This window comes from Natator depressus, chromosome 1 (genome assembly GCF_965152275.1).
Source record: "Natator depressus isolate rNatDep1 chromosome 1, rNatDep2.hap1, whole genome shotgun sequence".
NCBI lineage: Eukaryota > Metazoa > Chordata > Testudines > Cheloniidae > Natator > Natator depressus.
The window spans coordinates 285,235,037-285,251,477 of NC_134234.1; the positions used below are offsets into that span (position 1 = coordinate 285,235,037).

At 42.8% G+C, this 16,441-nt stretch overlaps 2 protein-coding genes across 4 annotated transcripts in view; one reads left to right on the forward strand and one right to left on the reverse strand.

Annotated features, from left to right (window-relative positions):
- GRIP1 (glutamate receptor interacting protein 1) overlaps window positions 1-10,728 on the forward strand; it is a 564,631-nt gene extending 553,903 nt beyond the window's left edge. For all 3 annotated transcript variants that reach the window (XM_074942092.1, XM_074942091.1, XM_074942093.1), the window contains 2 exons: window positions 6,357-6,503; window positions 8,910-10,728. In XM_074942092.1, coding sequence (XP_074798193.1) covers window positions 6,357-6,503; window positions 8,910-9,143 — 381 coding nt within the window. In that variant the 3' untranslated portion in view covers window positions 9,144-10,728. The remainder of the gene's footprint in view (window positions 1-6,356; window positions 6,504-8,909) is intronic.
- Window positions 10,571-16,441, reverse strand: part of HELB (DNA helicase B) — a 34,518-nt gene continuing 28,647 nt past the window's right edge. Inside the window, exons 10-13 of the mRNA XM_074942094.1 lie at window positions 14,909-15,167; window positions 13,609-13,743; window positions 12,402-12,905; window positions 10,571-11,810 (exon numbers count right to left, since the gene is read on the reverse strand). Coding sequence (XP_074798195.1) covers window positions 11,721-11,810; window positions 12,402-12,905; window positions 13,609-13,743; window positions 14,909-15,167 — 988 coding nt within the window. The 3' untranslated portion in view covers window positions 10,571-11,720. The remainder of the gene's footprint in view (window positions 11,811-12,401; window positions 12,906-13,608; window positions 13,744-14,908; window positions 15,168-16,441) is intronic.

Consider the following 16,441-nt stretch of genomic DNA (forward strand, 5'->3'; position numbering starts at 1 on the left):
GGTAGGATAAAAAAATCATAAGGGATATAAATTCTCATGCAGAGTTGGGAAGGAGCTATCCAAATGGGCGGAATGTTACACAGTGAGGTTTCTAGCACATTCCTCTGAAGCATCTGGTGCTGGCCACTGTCAGAGGCAGGATACTGGACTAGAAGAACCCTGCCCTGATCCAGTATGGAAATTCCTACAGACCTATAGAACAGAATGTGTGTGTGTTCTCTGTGCTAATTCTCACTTGCTAATCAAAGGAGGGATTTGGTTCCACTTTAGCTCCTGAAAGGAAAAGAGCTGCCTTCAAAGACTGTACCATCTTTTCTGGAACACTATAAGGCATTTTTGAGTTTCAACTGGTGTGGGACCCTGCAATGCATTTTTTTTACATTGAATTTGTGTGAAGATTTCTCAGATGAGCAGTTCACTACAAAGGGATAGTAATGTTTCATGTGGAGTGGAGAGAAGGGAGCTCATTTAAAGAGAACATGTCTTGGTCCAGCACTAATTATTTTCTTCTTACCAGAAAATGTACACAAAAAAATCTGTCTGAAAAATATTTTCTTCCTTTATTTTCTAGCCTTGCTAGAATGGCTTAGTGCTAATAACAGCTGGAAATATACTTGAGATCAAAACAATCAGACATAACTGCCATATAACAACCAAAAGTCTGTCAATAACAGATTTCTGGAGGAGTTTTCGGGACTCCTCCTTATATATCAAGTTGTCAGTACATACTAAATCTGTTTTATTCTTAATCAGACTATACATTTAGCAATACCTGAAATGCCTTTCCACTACTCCTGCTGTCTGTGAAATCTGAGGTGTGATAAGTAATGATACGAGTGGAGGAACAGAATTATTTGTAGTATTTAGTACTATATTTCCTACTGTACCTTTATCTGGAAGATTTAAGATCACATCTTACACAATGATGAAGGGCAAAAGGGTATACTTCACTGCAAAAGAAAAATATTTTAGGCTTTAGTTGAGATTTTGTGCTGGTCCTGTAGTAGTGTACTTCCCTGCAGGAGAGTGAGGGAAGGGAGGAGATGGTCTCTAAGCCTGTGGCTTGAGGGCAAAAAGAATGTGTGGTTTTTTTCAATCATGATATCTCAGTTGAGTTAGCTGAGGACCATTTAAAAAGACCCATTAAGATGCAGCATAAAAAAAAAAGTTACTAACCTTCTGTAACTGTTGTTCTTCTAGATGGGTTGCACATGTCCATTCCAATGTAGGTGTGCATGCCCCGAGCACAGTTACTAGAATTTTTACCCTTAGTAGTATCCGTCGTGTTGGCTCCAGAGCCCTCTAGTACTGCGCACTCATAGCGCCAGTATAAAGAGCCCTGCCGACCCTGCACCCCCCTCAGTTTCTTATTGTCTGACTCCAATAAGAGGAGACAGAGGGTGGGTCTGTGCAACACATCTCAAAGAACAACAGTTACAGAAAGGTTAGTAACAGTTTTTCTTCTTCGAGTGCTTGCGTATGTCCATTCCAATGTAGTCTACTCCCAAGCAGTTATATGGGAGGTGGGTTTGGAATTCAAGAAGAAGCTGACTGCAAGACTGTGCGGCTGAAATTGGCATCGTTTCAGGCCTGCTATGTGATGGCATAGTGCATCGAGAATCTGTGCACCAAAGACCAGGTTACTGCCCTGTAGATGTACTGAATAAGGACTTGAGCTAGGAAGGCGGCCAAGGAGGCTTGCGATCTTGTGGAATGAGCAGTCAGGTTAGCTGGAGGCGGAACACCGGCCAGCTTGTAACATGCATAATGTAATCCAGGGTGAAATCCTCTGGGTGGAGATGGGTTGATCTGCAAAACAGTTTGGTTCTTTGTATGCAGAATGCCAGGACACATCTAACATCCACGGAGTGTAGGTGCTGTTCCTCTCTGTTCACTTGCAGCTGGTAGAAAGACTGCTTGACTGCACCGTATCCTTGAAGAAGATCATTTACGGGGGTTCCGATGTGAGGGCACAGATCTCCAAAACCCTTCTGGCCCACGTGATGGCCACTAAGGCCAGGAGAGCTGCACTAATGAGCATATTGCCAGCGGCTCGAACAGCGGACCAGTAAGCTTTCACAAGATGAGATTTAGATTCCAGAGAGGAATCGACTCGCTTACCTGGTGGTCTAATCTCTCCAGGCCTTTAAGAAAACGGATAACCATCTTGTGCAAAAAGACAGACTGGTTGCCAACCCAGGGATGGAATGCTGAAATGGCTGCTAGGTGACTGAAGACACAACCAAACCCTGTTATTTCAGAAGCAAAAGATACTCCAATATGAATTGCAATGAGGATTGCCTGGGCAGAACTCCGCACTGGGAGGACAAGATGGAGAATCACTCCCATTTTGCAAGGTAAGTGGTTTTCTACTGCCTAGCAGGACTCTACAGACTTGCTCCGAGCAAAGTTGCTCCTCAAGATTCAGCTATGGAGCTTACAGGCTGTCAAATGAAGAGAGCGGAGGTTCAGGTGGAGTACCAACTGTGATCGTGGGAGATCAGGTCCGAGTGTAGCGGCAGCAGGAGCAGTCTAAGAGGATGGACTGCCCTGAGCTCTCTGACATTGATATCAAGAGATAAGGTCTATGGTCCCCAGAGGAGCTGAGTCCTGAAGGACCCTAATTGGGCTCTCCAGCCCAGCGCTGACACATCAGAGATTAGAGACATCGATGGTTGGGGGCCGCAAAAAGGGCATTATCACACAGACCACACGGTGGTTCAGCCACCAAGTCAGTGAACTGGGGACTTGAGCAGGGATGGTGAACGCCAGTCCAGATGATGCCACAAAGGTAAACATACTGTGTCCAGCCAGGCTTGGAGAGGTCTGAGACACAGTCTCACGTGTTAAACTGTGTAAGTGCATGATGCCATGTGACCCAGAAGACTCGGACATTTTCGAGCTGTTGTGATTGGATGAGTGTGGAGGGATCTTATCAAGACTGAATTGCCCAAAACTGGTCTTCCAGAAGCCTGGATGGAGTCGAAATCCACACCTATGAACTCTGTCCTCTGCACTGAGATAAGGGTGGATTTCTGTGTGTTTATCAGTAGGCCTAGAGCCAAGAAGGTCAATTGGATGAGATGGATGTTGGATTCCACCTAAGCTCTGGACTGGCCTTTGACTAGCCAGTCGTTGAGGTACTGGAAGATGTACATTCCCTGTTTCCTGAGAAAAGCTGAAACTACGGCTATACATTTGGTGAAAACCTGTGAGGTAGCCAACAGGCCAAATGGGAGCACTGAAAACTGGTAACGTACCTGGTTCACGACGAATCTTAGGAACCTTCTCTGGCCTTGGAAAATTGATATGTGGAAGTATGCATCCTTTAAATTGAGGTCAGCATTCCAATCCTCCAGATCTAGGAGGGAATGGTGGAAGCTAGGGAGCATGTGCAACTTTAAGTTCTTGAGATAGTGGTTGAAACCACACAGATCTAGAATACATCTGAGAACATCCTTGGGTTTCGGGATTAGGAAGTAATGGGAATAGTGATGTGGAATCTCTTCTATGGCTCCCACCTGAAGGAGGGATTGGACCTCCTTTCATTTGCTTGTGAAAAGGGTCTGGGGGGGAAGAGGGTAAGGCGGGGTAGACAAAAACTGGAAGGTATATCCCACTTCTATTGAGCTAAGAACCCAACAGTCTGAAGTAATGTGGGTGCAGGCACTGAAGAAGTGGGACAGGTGGTTTGAAAACTGAGTAAATGGATTTGATATTGTGAGGATTGAGATGTCGACCTCAAGCATCTAATCAAAATGAGGTGTTTCGAGCTGAGAGTCTGGAGGCGATGTGCATCGGCCCTGCTGAGGCCGGCGAAGGAGGTCTATGCCTGCTTTTCTGCCTCTGCTGGTCCTGGCTGGCTGGGCAAAGTAACAGACAATCTGCTGGGGCTTGTAATTCTTCCTCGATACTGCTGAAGTATATAGCCCCTGGGATTTCAAGGTCACAAAGTCCTTAAACCCATGGAGCCTAGCATTGGTTTGCTCCCAAAAGAGCATGGACCCTTCAAAAGGGAGATCTTGGAGGGTTTGTTGTACCTCTTGGGGAAAACCTGACAACGGCAACCATGAGCTTCTGTGCACGGTCACTGCTGTGGCCATAGATCTGGCTGCAGAATCAGCTGCATCCAGAAGCTGCCTGTAAGGTGGCTCTTGCAACTGTTTTTCCCCTCCTCGGTCAGGGAGAACTCGAACTTTTATATAGCCTCCCACATATTGAAGTCAGTGGCGCAGCAGAACCTGCTTGCTTGCTATGCAAAGCTGTAGTCCTCCTGTGGAGTAGGCCTTCTGGCTGAACAGGTCCAACTTTTTAAGTTCCTTTGACTTACGTGTTGCATCCAGTTGTCCCTGGCAATCTCTCTCTCTGGCGGTTGCTACCACCAGGGATCCTGGAGGAGGATGCGAGTATAGAAACTTGTAACCCTTGGTTGCTACGAAGTACTTCCACTCCATAGGCTTTGCCATGGGAGAGTAGGAAGTGGGGGTCTGCCACAGCGCCTTCACTGGGTCCATGGTAGCCTCGTTGAGTGGGCACCAGGGATGGGGACTCATGACTAGTAGGGGGAGTGCTCCGCCTTGAAACTGAGATGCTTGGTGCAGAGTGTGAGCATAGCTCAGAAGCAGGTCTTAAAGCTGCCTCCATGAGAAGGACATTCAGTCTCACTTCCCGGGCCTCTTGGTGCGAGGTTTGAAGTCCTTGCAGCTATGGCAGCAGTCTTTTCAAAGAGATTCCTCCAAGCACTTGAGACAACTTGATTGCAAGTCGCTCAATGGCATCAACTTGCCACAGGAAGTGCAGGACTTTAAGCCCGGTGACCGAGGCATGCCCTGGCACCAGGGAGCGGATGAACCTCGCTAACTAAGCGCAAAGGCATCTAACAACTACAAAAAACTATCACTACTATAACAACTATATACACTGGAAAGAAGAGAAATAACGGAGAAAGCCACTGGGAAGTTTGTCTGAGAAATGAGAGTAGTTCCAGCAATCGTCATGGGCAGTAAGAAGGAACTGAGAGGGCGCGGGATCGGCAGGGCCCTTTATACCAGTGCTATGAACGTGCAGCACCAGAGGGTGCTGGAGCTGACCCAACGGATACCACGAAGGGAAAAAATTCTGGCACCTGTGCTTGAGGCGCACACACCCCTACATTAGAATGGACATGTGCAAGCACTCAACGAAGAACTCAAGAGAAGAGCCTAGGCTGCAACATGGGTAGGTAACATGGTTTCACGTGTTATTGTGCATCTCAGTGGGGCTTTTCAATCATATTAAGATAGCTAAACTGAGATGTCATGATTGAAAAAACACAACCTTTCTGCACAGCAAGATATACCCTACAGGAAGTCACATTGAGTCTGCCTCAATCAGAAGAATGATGACCACAATGCAGGGTAAAATGGGCCCTCTTCAGGACTCCAGAGAAACCTTCAATTTTTTCCTTTCCCCCAAAATACTTAATTCTACAAGCTTTTGTTCTTACATTTTGGATACTCTCCCATCACTGACTATCCCGTGGCCTTTCTGACTGGGGCAATCTCAGCTATACCTTGATAAAGATCCCATTTTAGCTCCTATAGCACACTTTTGTCCCTGATATTAGGCCTTATACAACTGAGACTAGCATCTGGCCAAACATGCTGGGATGGAACTTGCCAATGATACTATTAACCTGGCCAATAGGAGTTATTGCCGTGGAAGCTACAGAAGAATCAATATAAAGCTGAATGCTAATGCAATGTTGTTCATTCTATTGCTTGACACCAGACTTTCCTATCAGGACCCCTAAAAACAAACTCTTTGTTAACAACGCTCAGACCAGAAGCTGGAAACCTGAAGCTTAAAATCAAGCTCAGCTGATATCGTGGTCTCTTCCATTAATCACTCACACTGAATTTCTTGAAGTTAATAATAGAGGGATAGTTAAAAACCTATCAAAACAAGTGACAACACACATTTATTTAGCCAACACCCAAGTATTACATCTTAAAGGTGCTGAGTACATAACAAAAACCGATTAGCAAAGCATTCTAATTCATGTATCTAATGATCTGGGCAATCAGAGAATAAGATGAGAGAAATAAACAGAAAAAGGCTAAGACAGGGTAAAAAAGTTGATTAACAAGAGGTGATTCAGGATTATTACTGAAGTATACAAAAGCATATTAATACCCTCCTAACAGTTTTACAAAGAAGTCTTCACAAATGACATTCCAAATTAGAAATGCAAAATAATAGGCAAATGATCATTCTAGTATGAAATAAACATTGAGAGAAAAACCTGTGACAGTATACAGCAATACAGAAATGCGGAAAAATCATTTGCTTTTGTTATCTCTAAATTATTTCAACAGGTAACTTTGTACAAGGAGTCAGACGTAGAGGACTTTGGATTCAGTGTCTCAGATGGTTTGTTGGAAAAAGGCGTGTATGTTAAAAACATTAGACCAGCTGGACCTGGGGATCTAGGTGGTTTGAAGCCATATGACAGACTTTTACAGGTAACACTATCCACACTTTGTATACAGTTTACTTTGTAAAAGGTGTATGTGGTAAGTGTAGTATGGGATTTATATATAAAATGTACATGTGATGGTGTAATAGAATATAATGTTTTATTGTCACTAGTTTGGAATGACCATATTACCCATACTCTGTTTATACCACGCTCTAGAAAATAAGTGCAACTTTTTAGAGTTTTAAATATGTTTACTGGTACAATATTGTGTCTCTCAGTTATCCTGCATCATAGTAGTTAACGGAAATCAGACAGACATCCAGGTGAGAAAAGTTAGTACCAATACATTTTAAACTCTAAAAATATCTAAGCTAGCGTTTCTATAAAGCCAGATACTTCAAAACACCAAGGTGGTGTACAAATTACTCCTGAGGGCATTCTGCGCACCATATTTTAAAATTCTGCAAATTTTATTTGTCAAATAAATGTGGAGGCACCAGCATGGCATTGGGGAGCACAGGCCACTGGCTGCACAGAGATGGGAGGTGACTGTGCAGTTCCCCCCACCCCCGGGACACAAACTCAGCGGTGAGGTGAACCATGTTTTTGTATACTTCAATAATAATCCTGAAACACCTCTTGTTAATCAACCCTGACACAGCGCAATGACAAGGCCGCCCCAGAAGCACCACAAGGCCCTGCCCCTCTGTGTCAGGTGCACCAGGTGTGGGCAGGCAGGATCCGAGTGTGGAGGGGCTTAGTGTGTGTGTGGTGGGGGGGGGAGTCCAGGTGTGGGCAGCTCAGTGGGGGATCTGGGGGTGGAGGGGATCTGGATGCACAGGGACTTGTTGGGGGGTTCTGGATGCAATGATAATGGGACTCTGCATGGTGGGGGATCCAGGTGAATGTGGTTGGGGCTCAGCTGGAGGTGGGGGGGGGTCTGGGTGTGGTGGGCCAGATGCTGTGGGAGTGGGGATCCAGGTGCAGCTGGTTAGGGCTCGGTGACTCATCGGGGTAGTCCAGGGGGAGAGGGGCTTATTGGGAGGGTTCTGAATGTGGGCGGGGGGTGAGGTTTGGCAGGAGGGGTTCTGTATGCCCAGGGGTTGGGCAGATGAGGGAGCAGCTCCCTGTACAGGGATCCCTCCCCCTGCAGTTGAGGAGTGATGGGTGCAGGAAGCTTTTCAAACTCTTCCCCTCCCCCCCCTACACCTGGGGGAGAAATCTGGGGATGGGTCTGATCTGGCCCCAGCTGCTATGCAGGGGAAGAGGAAGTCCCATCCTCCCCAGCCCAACTGGGACTAGCACAGGGGTGAGCAAACTTTTTGGCCTGAGGGCCACATTGGGGTTGCAAGGCTATATGGAGGGCTGGGTAGGGAAGGCTGTGCCCCCCAAACAGCCTGGCCCCCACCACCTATCTGCCCCCTCCCCGCCCCCTTTCCATGCCGGAGCCAGCTGCCCTGCCTGGCAAGAGCAGTGGGCCAGAGCGCTGGCAGCACTGCGCACTCAGACTGCGGGGGAGGAGCTAGCCTCCCCCACCGGAGCTCAGCGGCTGGGCAGGACAGTCCCGTGGGCTGTAGTTTGCCCACCTCTGGACTAGCAGCTGAGCCCATCACAGGTTAGGAGCCATCTGATGGGCCTTCCCCAATCCCACCCCTACCCCACAGTGGTTTACCTCTCCGCTGGCTGCCCTGGGCACCTGAAACATACTGCTGGGGAGGGTCACATGACCACTTTGGTGGCTTCCCTTTGCTTCCCCTTCAAAGTCATTTTTCTCCAGGGAAGCAAAGGGGGCATAAATTCTGCACATGCACAGTGGTACAGATTTCCCCCAGGGAGTATCAAATGCTCACTACTGAGCAGAAATTTCCAACTTTCCTGTGGTATGTTCCTCCTCAGTTTGTGGTGCTCACTGTTCTTGAGATATTGCTGTATGTAGTCTAGGAACGAGTAGTCAGTCACTTATCTGATCACTGCAGTCCTTGCTCTCACCAGATATCAACTACCACATAAGCAGAACTTACTACAAACATTTCTTTTGAAACTAGAGTCTAAAATGGGTTGGAAATTTTTTTTAAACTTCTCTCTCTGACCACTTTCAATATAAATATTTTATGTATTCATCAAAACACAATTCTGGGAAAACCTGCTTAAGAGGACTGAAATGTTATAAATCATCTATTAGTGAACTTAGTGCAAGTGAAAAATAAGTCATGTTTATTCAATATTTACCATATTGCAGTTAATGCTAGGACATGATTATCGATTAGAAAAAAAGTTTTCTGTTCTCCTTAAACCATACTGTGTTTTGTGTACTTTATGTAGAGGGCCACTAACATATTCCAGTCATATTTTAGATAACATCTGTGTTTCTTAGATACTTGTGTTATGTTGCTTTCTTTTCTACATCTAAAACAGTAGTAAAATTAAACCAACACTTTAAATCTTTCAGGTAAATCATGTTCGTACCAGAGATTTTGACTGCTGTCTAGTTGTGCCTCTTATAGCAGAATCTGGCAATAAACTGGAACTGGTTATTAGCAGAAACCCACTGGCCTCTCAGAAGATGACCTCAGATCAACAAACTTTAGCAGGTGGGGAATGGAATGACCAAAATAATGCCTTCCTTCAACAAACCGGACATACTGCTAGTGTGGAGACACGAGAACCTACAAACACAATATAGCAACAAGTTATTTTAGTGGGACACTCAGAAATGAAAGACAATATATGGTGCTAAATCCCCTTTTCAGATTTCTGTGACACTTGAGGCACAGATGTCATGTGGCATTAAAAAGCACAGAGGGTCTAACTATCCCTCTCAAGGCTTGTGTTACTTCATGGATTACTTTAAAAACTGAATTTGGTTTTTAATGTGATGGCCACTGAGTAGTGCCATTCCCAACTAAGCCTGATGTCAGAGAAGTCATGATATTGAGTAAAGAAAATGGCTAATGGCCTTACTTTTTTTTTTTCCTGAAGTAGCAGGAAGGGAGACCTTTAAAAGGGACTGAATTGCTCCTTCCTGTCTTAACTGCATCATTAGTTTTTGAGCAGAAAAACTAGGATTAGTCTTTTTCCACAGGTGTCTGGATTTTGGTTTTTTTAATAAAGCTAACTGGCTACTGAGTGAGGGGATCATGAGATGGGGGTATGCTGCCCCAATACGGTTCGAGTTGTGTGTTGTGAACCATTGTTCTACTGGTTGTGCTGCAGCACGAGGGGTGCAGCCATCACACTAAGTGTTTTAGCAAAGATGCACGTAGGAAGCTGCAGGGTGGCATGGTAAAGTTTACTGCCCAACTGCGCTACAACTTTATTAGAAGTTACGTTATTCCCTATGCAATGGAAGTACTAGACAGGATGTGTCTTGGAACGGTAAGATTCATTTCAAGCAGAGATGTTTTAGGTAGTGGGAAACTTCTGATGAAGGATTACTGAATAAAAATTAAACGAGTTATTTAAATCAAATTAAAGGGTTTTTTTTTTTAAAAAAGTCAAGTGGAAATTTTTATATTATATTAACTACTAGTAGCAATGGAGGACTGATGTAAAATCCATTTAAATGAGAATGATTCATACAAGGACATACAAATCTAAACCTTTACTTACTAATAAAACAGTTTCTTGAGGGTTACTAATAGATTTATGAAGTCTATTAAAAAAAGGCTTTTTCATATTTACCCTTACAAGTTTTTAGAAATTGGAATTGTAAATACATTTTACAAATATATGACAAATTCTTTCCTGCCCACCCCCCTTGAAGCAATAAACACACTGCCAGTTGCTTTTAATGTTCACCAGCAGCTGCTTTGATTTGTTCCAGTATTCAAGTTGTCATCGGTAATTATGGTTATTTGGTGAATATAAAGATACTGAATTTGTATATTAATTGTAGAGTCTTCATATCTATCTTACAACCAGATTTGTTTTGGGTCAATATAAATTGTTTAGGAAGACTATCCCCCATGCTGTTTTCCTTTATATGAACAAGCTCACCTGCCCTGCACACACAAGCGTAATGTTTCATTCATGTTTCAGCACTGCCAGAAGATCAGTCAATATGAAATTTGACCCCAAATCATGTAAAAACAAAAAGTTCATGAGTCACTTAAATATGTATTTTTATTTGTAACAAATAAGTATTAAACTGTAAAGTATTTTTGTACAAATTTAATACTTTAATAGCATGATATTTATCGTCTATGTATGGATTTTGGGAACTCAAACTTGCAAACATTTGTATGGAAAAAACTGTATAAAATGGAATAAACAGTGATTTGAAGACAATATTCTTAACAGCGAGATGGTATTTGCATGTATTAGACAACAGGAAAAATAGCATATTTACAAACTATTGCAGAGATAATCACATTTCGGGATCTTTTTTCAGTTTTTTGAAAGTACTTCTACCACAAGTGTATCTACGACAAGAAATGCAAGCCTCTTTAGCCAAATATTGGGATTTTAAATAATCTATGATGAAATATGCAAAGTATTATTCCAGAACGTAGGAGTCCCAATCATGAACCAGGACCCCACTGTGCTAGGCAAATATAAGCCATCCAAATTTCAGTATATATTAATTGTGCAAATTTAAAACTTGACTATCAAGCGAAGTAATTATCCAGGATAGTAAAAGGAATTCACATTTGGCACTTGACCACACTTTAAAAGCCCTATTTTTCATTACAATCTGTTCAGAGCAAGATCTGACTCAACTTCATGATCCTGTATGGTGGCAACATGCTAGTTAGTACCTATTTGTCACACCCAAACTTCCATGAAGTTATGTAGAGGACATGGTTACAGAAGAAAAATACACGTTATAAGTAATACCATGCATTTTGACTAAAGACTTAACATGGGTATGAACTGACTGCCACTATCAAACCATAATACTTTGTGTTGCATCAACAATTTATATAGGCTTAAATACTATGGGCCAAGAAATTCCCTTCTTCTGAACAACAGATTTTAGGACCTCAAAGCGTCTATTAAAAGCTATTTGTTCAGCTACAATAAAAAAAAAAAAATATACAGACATCTTAGCATTCAAGAAAAAGTTGGCCATATCTTCTGCTAAATACAAATTAAATTCTGAATATAAAAAGTCCATATTAAAAACGATGCTCCTTAAAAAAAACTTGCACAGTATTTTAAAAATTAAGACCGATCCTCCCAACTTTATTTCTCTGTTCCAATACCTTATTGGGAGTTGTATAACATATTTAAGTGTCATATTAATTAATGTACTTGATTGTTAAGGTCCAAAAAGCTGCTTGGGAGTTGGGCTCCTCAAAGTCAGATTCTGAAGTCTGGTTGACCCAAGGGGCGAGTCTTCTACATTTACCTGTCAAACAAACAGGGAGAGAGTGATGAGGCCTGCAAATAGCACTTAAAATATAGTAAAATGTTACTATGCAACAAGGATCATTTTCAAAAAAAGATTTTCATTGATGACAGAGGTGTTTTTTCAAAATAATTTCTAAACTAATACACAAGTGGCAAACCCCAGGAGAGACTTTAGTAGAATTTAATGTGTATAAAAGAAATGGCACAGTTTATATTAATAGTGTAGTTTTTGCACAGCAGGTCAGCCCCTACAATTTTTGTTGTTGTTTATAGCCATCAATTATTAATGCATTTTGAGCAAGTCAAAGAGCCAGTGCGATCAACAACAATTTATCAAATATTACTTCTAAGATCATAACTAGTTCAAACAGTAACCATTAATTACTCTGACAAGCTTCATCCTCTCATTCATTCCATATGTGAGACCTGAGGAAACTTTCCCAACAAAAGAGTAATTAAACTGATACGTTCCCCCAAAAAGTTTTGGTTTTGATGAAACTGCATTTTCTGCCAAAATGTTTAGTTGAAGAATTCTCAACCAGCTCTATGCAAAAGTTTTATTTTAAATGCTCTTTAGAGGGTTTCTTACCATGGTAAGTTTTGAAGGACTTTCAAAACGATCTGTAAAACTGCCTTGTCTTTTACATCGATTTGATTTAACGGGAGTCTCGCTACCTGCACTGGCCAGTTCAGCAGTACTCCGCTGTCCATTATTAGTTTGTGTGTCATTAAGACCTACAGACTCTTCTGCTTTAATGAAGTCATCTTCAACAGGTACAGAAGAGAGGGGAATATCCTCAGTTACTGAAATAGGACCAGGCTGAACATCATGCCCTTGACTTTGCCAACAACCCTTTAGGTGAGATGACATTTGTTCTGGAGAGTCGCTCGTTTCTGCAAAGGTCTCTCTTAAACGTTGTTGTAAGCGAGTTTTTCTGGGAAAGCTCTTTGTAGAAACTGCTTTCCTGAGTTGAGTCGGTTCAGCCACAATATAGACCCGGCAGCGTCCTCTTGTCACAGCTGTGTATACATGCTGCCAGTGCTGTCGGCCTGCATTCCCGACGACATAGACAATTGTTTTTTCCTCTGAACCCTGAAACACACACAGAGATTTTTAAGAACTCTTAACACATTAAAAGTATTTAAAATAACAAGAAACAAGGGCTTACTAGAGAAGTGCCATCAGTTAACTGTGGAAGTATGGGCATGAAGTTACTTACATAGGTGCATACTAGTGTGTAGACAAAGTTGGACTAGAAGGCAGGATTCTGAACAAGTCTGTAAATGAAGGAGACTCTTCTTTGCCTGAATTCTCAAAGTTTTAGTTTCTCATAGGAATGGCAGTGGCCTCTCAAGTTTGTTTCAATTTCCATGTCCACAACAACAAAACAAGTCAACTACATTCACACATCCCACTTGCCTACAGAAAATGGAGTAACTAATGCTTCACAATACTGGATGTCTATGATGGAATTTGATTTAGACTAGTCAACTTGTGTAACATTTTTATTTTTTTAAGTATTACTGGATAGTAAGTTAATTTCCATTGGATCAATCAGTGCCTTCATTCAGACTTACTGTAAAGCTACTCAGCTAATCCCAGTGGGAGGGTAAACCAAAGAGCCAGTGTCACACCACTTCCTTCCCTCACACCCCAAAGTTGTTCCTATGTTATCTTCAAGGACTTTATGTCTTAAGGGTGCTCCTGAAACCAAATCTTCCCGTGAAATTACAGAGCAACACTGCAGTCAGGCTTTTTACTGGTTGACATAACTGTGCTGAATTACAGTTCTTACCTGAAATGTGTGAATAGTTCTGGCCCATGCATGCCTTATTTGACACTCTCTCCTCAGTGCCTCATACACCACAGTGAATTTGGAGCCATACGTGCTGCTGATGGTCAATAAACGACACCTATTGACTTCTACATCCTATAGAACCAGCATGTGAGGAGACTTCATGACTAGGTTGTAGTAGAAATCAGATCAACATGTACACAGTTTAAGGGCTGTAGCTATGGAATCATTAACTGACCCAGTTCTTTCAACAACAACTGCACAACAGGCTTAATCCAAAGAAAGCATATTTGATGATAGGGGAGGAGTCAACTGAGACTTCTATTTCAAAACAAACACCCTGTAAGGAAATAACTTGCTGTCCTTTATTCAAGTTTGTCTCCACTTCTGCTTCTTAGCTACTAGTCCCCAGAAGATCTGGTTTCTGACTGCTGTCCCTACCTGCAGGGGCCTCATTTACTATGGGTGGGGGACCAGCTGCCCCTTCCCAGACTTCTCATATCCCCTTTCCAGCCAGTATTGCAATATCTACTCCAGGCCCGCAGGGGCCACTGTGGGGCAGGCTGGGCAGGGCCAGGCCAAGGTTCCTAATTCTCACGTTGGCAGCACCAGCTATATAGGAAGCCGCAACAGCATCTGGAGCTGAGTGCAGAATGAGCTAAGCCCCTGGCCATTGGTGAGGACTACCCCATGCCCATATTCCCGAGGACAGAACCAGCCTACCATCTCCTCATCCTCTTCTCGGATGGAACCACCCTCTAACCCCCTCACAAGCAACGGTGGCCTCAGCAGGAAAGTGAAAATGGGGATGCTGATGCAACTTTGTCCCTCCCCACTCCTGAATTGTTGTGAAATGACTCCCTGGCCTACCTGGTCCCACTACCCGGCAGCCATAAACCCTCCTTCCTCAGCATTTCCCTCAAACCCAAGAGGGAGAAGCCAGTTCTCAGGTTTTTAAACCAAGCGTTTGTCCTAAAGATAATACCATATTTACTGCAATTAAAAAAAAACAAAAAAAACCAGACACTCACATTTGAAAGAAATTCATAACAGCAAGGGGTTCATAGCACTGGACAAGTCAGGCCAGGTGCTGAAGAAGTTTCCCCACAACATTCTGCCAAAATCTCTGCTATTGCAATTCTAGTTCTTTTTTGTGACAAGAATGCTGAATCACATGAGCATGTTGTGATGTCAAATGTATACTGTGGGCTAAAAGGAATTGTGCCTCAATGAAGACTGTAGCCAGATATTTTGTGTAAATCCTAACAATTAATTATTAGTCTTTCAAAAGAATACATACATCTGTTATGAAAAATATTTCTCCATTGCACAGTCGTCTGTCATCCACAGCACTGCCCCCAAGATCACAAGGTAGCTTTTGTCCACTCAGGAAGGCTTTTCTTCCACAGCACCCTCTGCATTCACATTGATTAGGATTCTGAGAGTCACTTTCCCTTGTGCAAGCTGTGTTATTTTTTGGAAGAAGATCCTTGAGATAGGCATTTCTCGTGGAACAAATTTTGTCATCACATTGGAACACCATTCGATTTTTATGGTTTCTGAATCAGGAGAGGGGGGAAAAAAAACGAAACAAAACAAATATTTATTTGCAATTCACTCAACGTATTTGTGTGGCTCATATGACCGATTCAGATATGCACACTAAGCTTTCATTTAAAAATAAAATTGCTAGCCTTCGTAATTGTGAAGATAACCTTCTAAATATAAACATAGATGGGCTTCCTGACTCTATGAAAAGACCATCTGAAGTGATGGCTCCAAGAGGTAAGAACTCTCCTGTCTCACTGAAGGGTTAATGCTGAAGTCATGACTATTTTGCAACTGATCATTTTAGCAACTTGCATAGAGAAGGGAGTGGAAGGGACTTGCCTTTGGGAGAGAAATGCACAGAGAAGAAAGGCAAGTAATGGGAGAAGATAGGTGGTTTGGGAGGCAGAGGGACAATGAGCAGGAACAGGAATCATCCTGAAGGTGAGCAAATTTTCCCATTGGGTGATGATAAGCAGGGACAATAAGATACTGGACGAACAATACTTAGAAATTTGGTTACTACACAGAGATCATCATCTACCCAAGCAATTTATTCAGTCCTCTCTCTCACTTATACCAACAGGAGATAAAACTATATACTACCCTTCAATCTGTAGTCTAAATTTATACCCTGGTGGACCTTGCTTCAAGCACTCTCATCACTGTTAGCACCAATTAGGTTTCCTCAAGGAGGGCCTCATTGGTCACAGGTGTGCCTGATAACTGGGGTTAAAAGAGCACAAGAAAAAGGTTCTGGAAGAGGAAAGGGGAGAGAGAGAGAGAGAGAGAGAGAGAGAGAGGGGCGGCTAGGGGAACCTTCTATGGGAGTTCTCTGAGTAGAGGCACTTCAATCCAACCCTTGTCAGGAGAGAGGCCAGAAAGCTGGAAAACAGTGCAAAGGTGTCAATGCACTGATCTGTATTGGTGGAAGGACAGACACTGTAAATAAAGTATATGCCAACGTTATCAATAAGAAGGTCTCAGAGTGGTCTGCGTTTGTGGAAGAGGCAGGAGTATGATAGGCATGTCCTGTCACAGCACCAAAAAATAGCTGTAACTCAATTTTTTTTTTAAATAATTGTTTGCAGATCAACTTTAATGCTCAGCAACAGCTCACAAAAAACTTGACTTTAGGCATTAACACTTCTTTTAACGAGAGAGAGAGAGAGAATCACTAGCCAAGACCCAGGAGTTTTCATCAAACTTCCAGAAATGTCACGGAACCTTTCTGCTGGCTGTTGAGGTGGCAATTAGAGGACATGCCAAAAAACGCATTGTACAA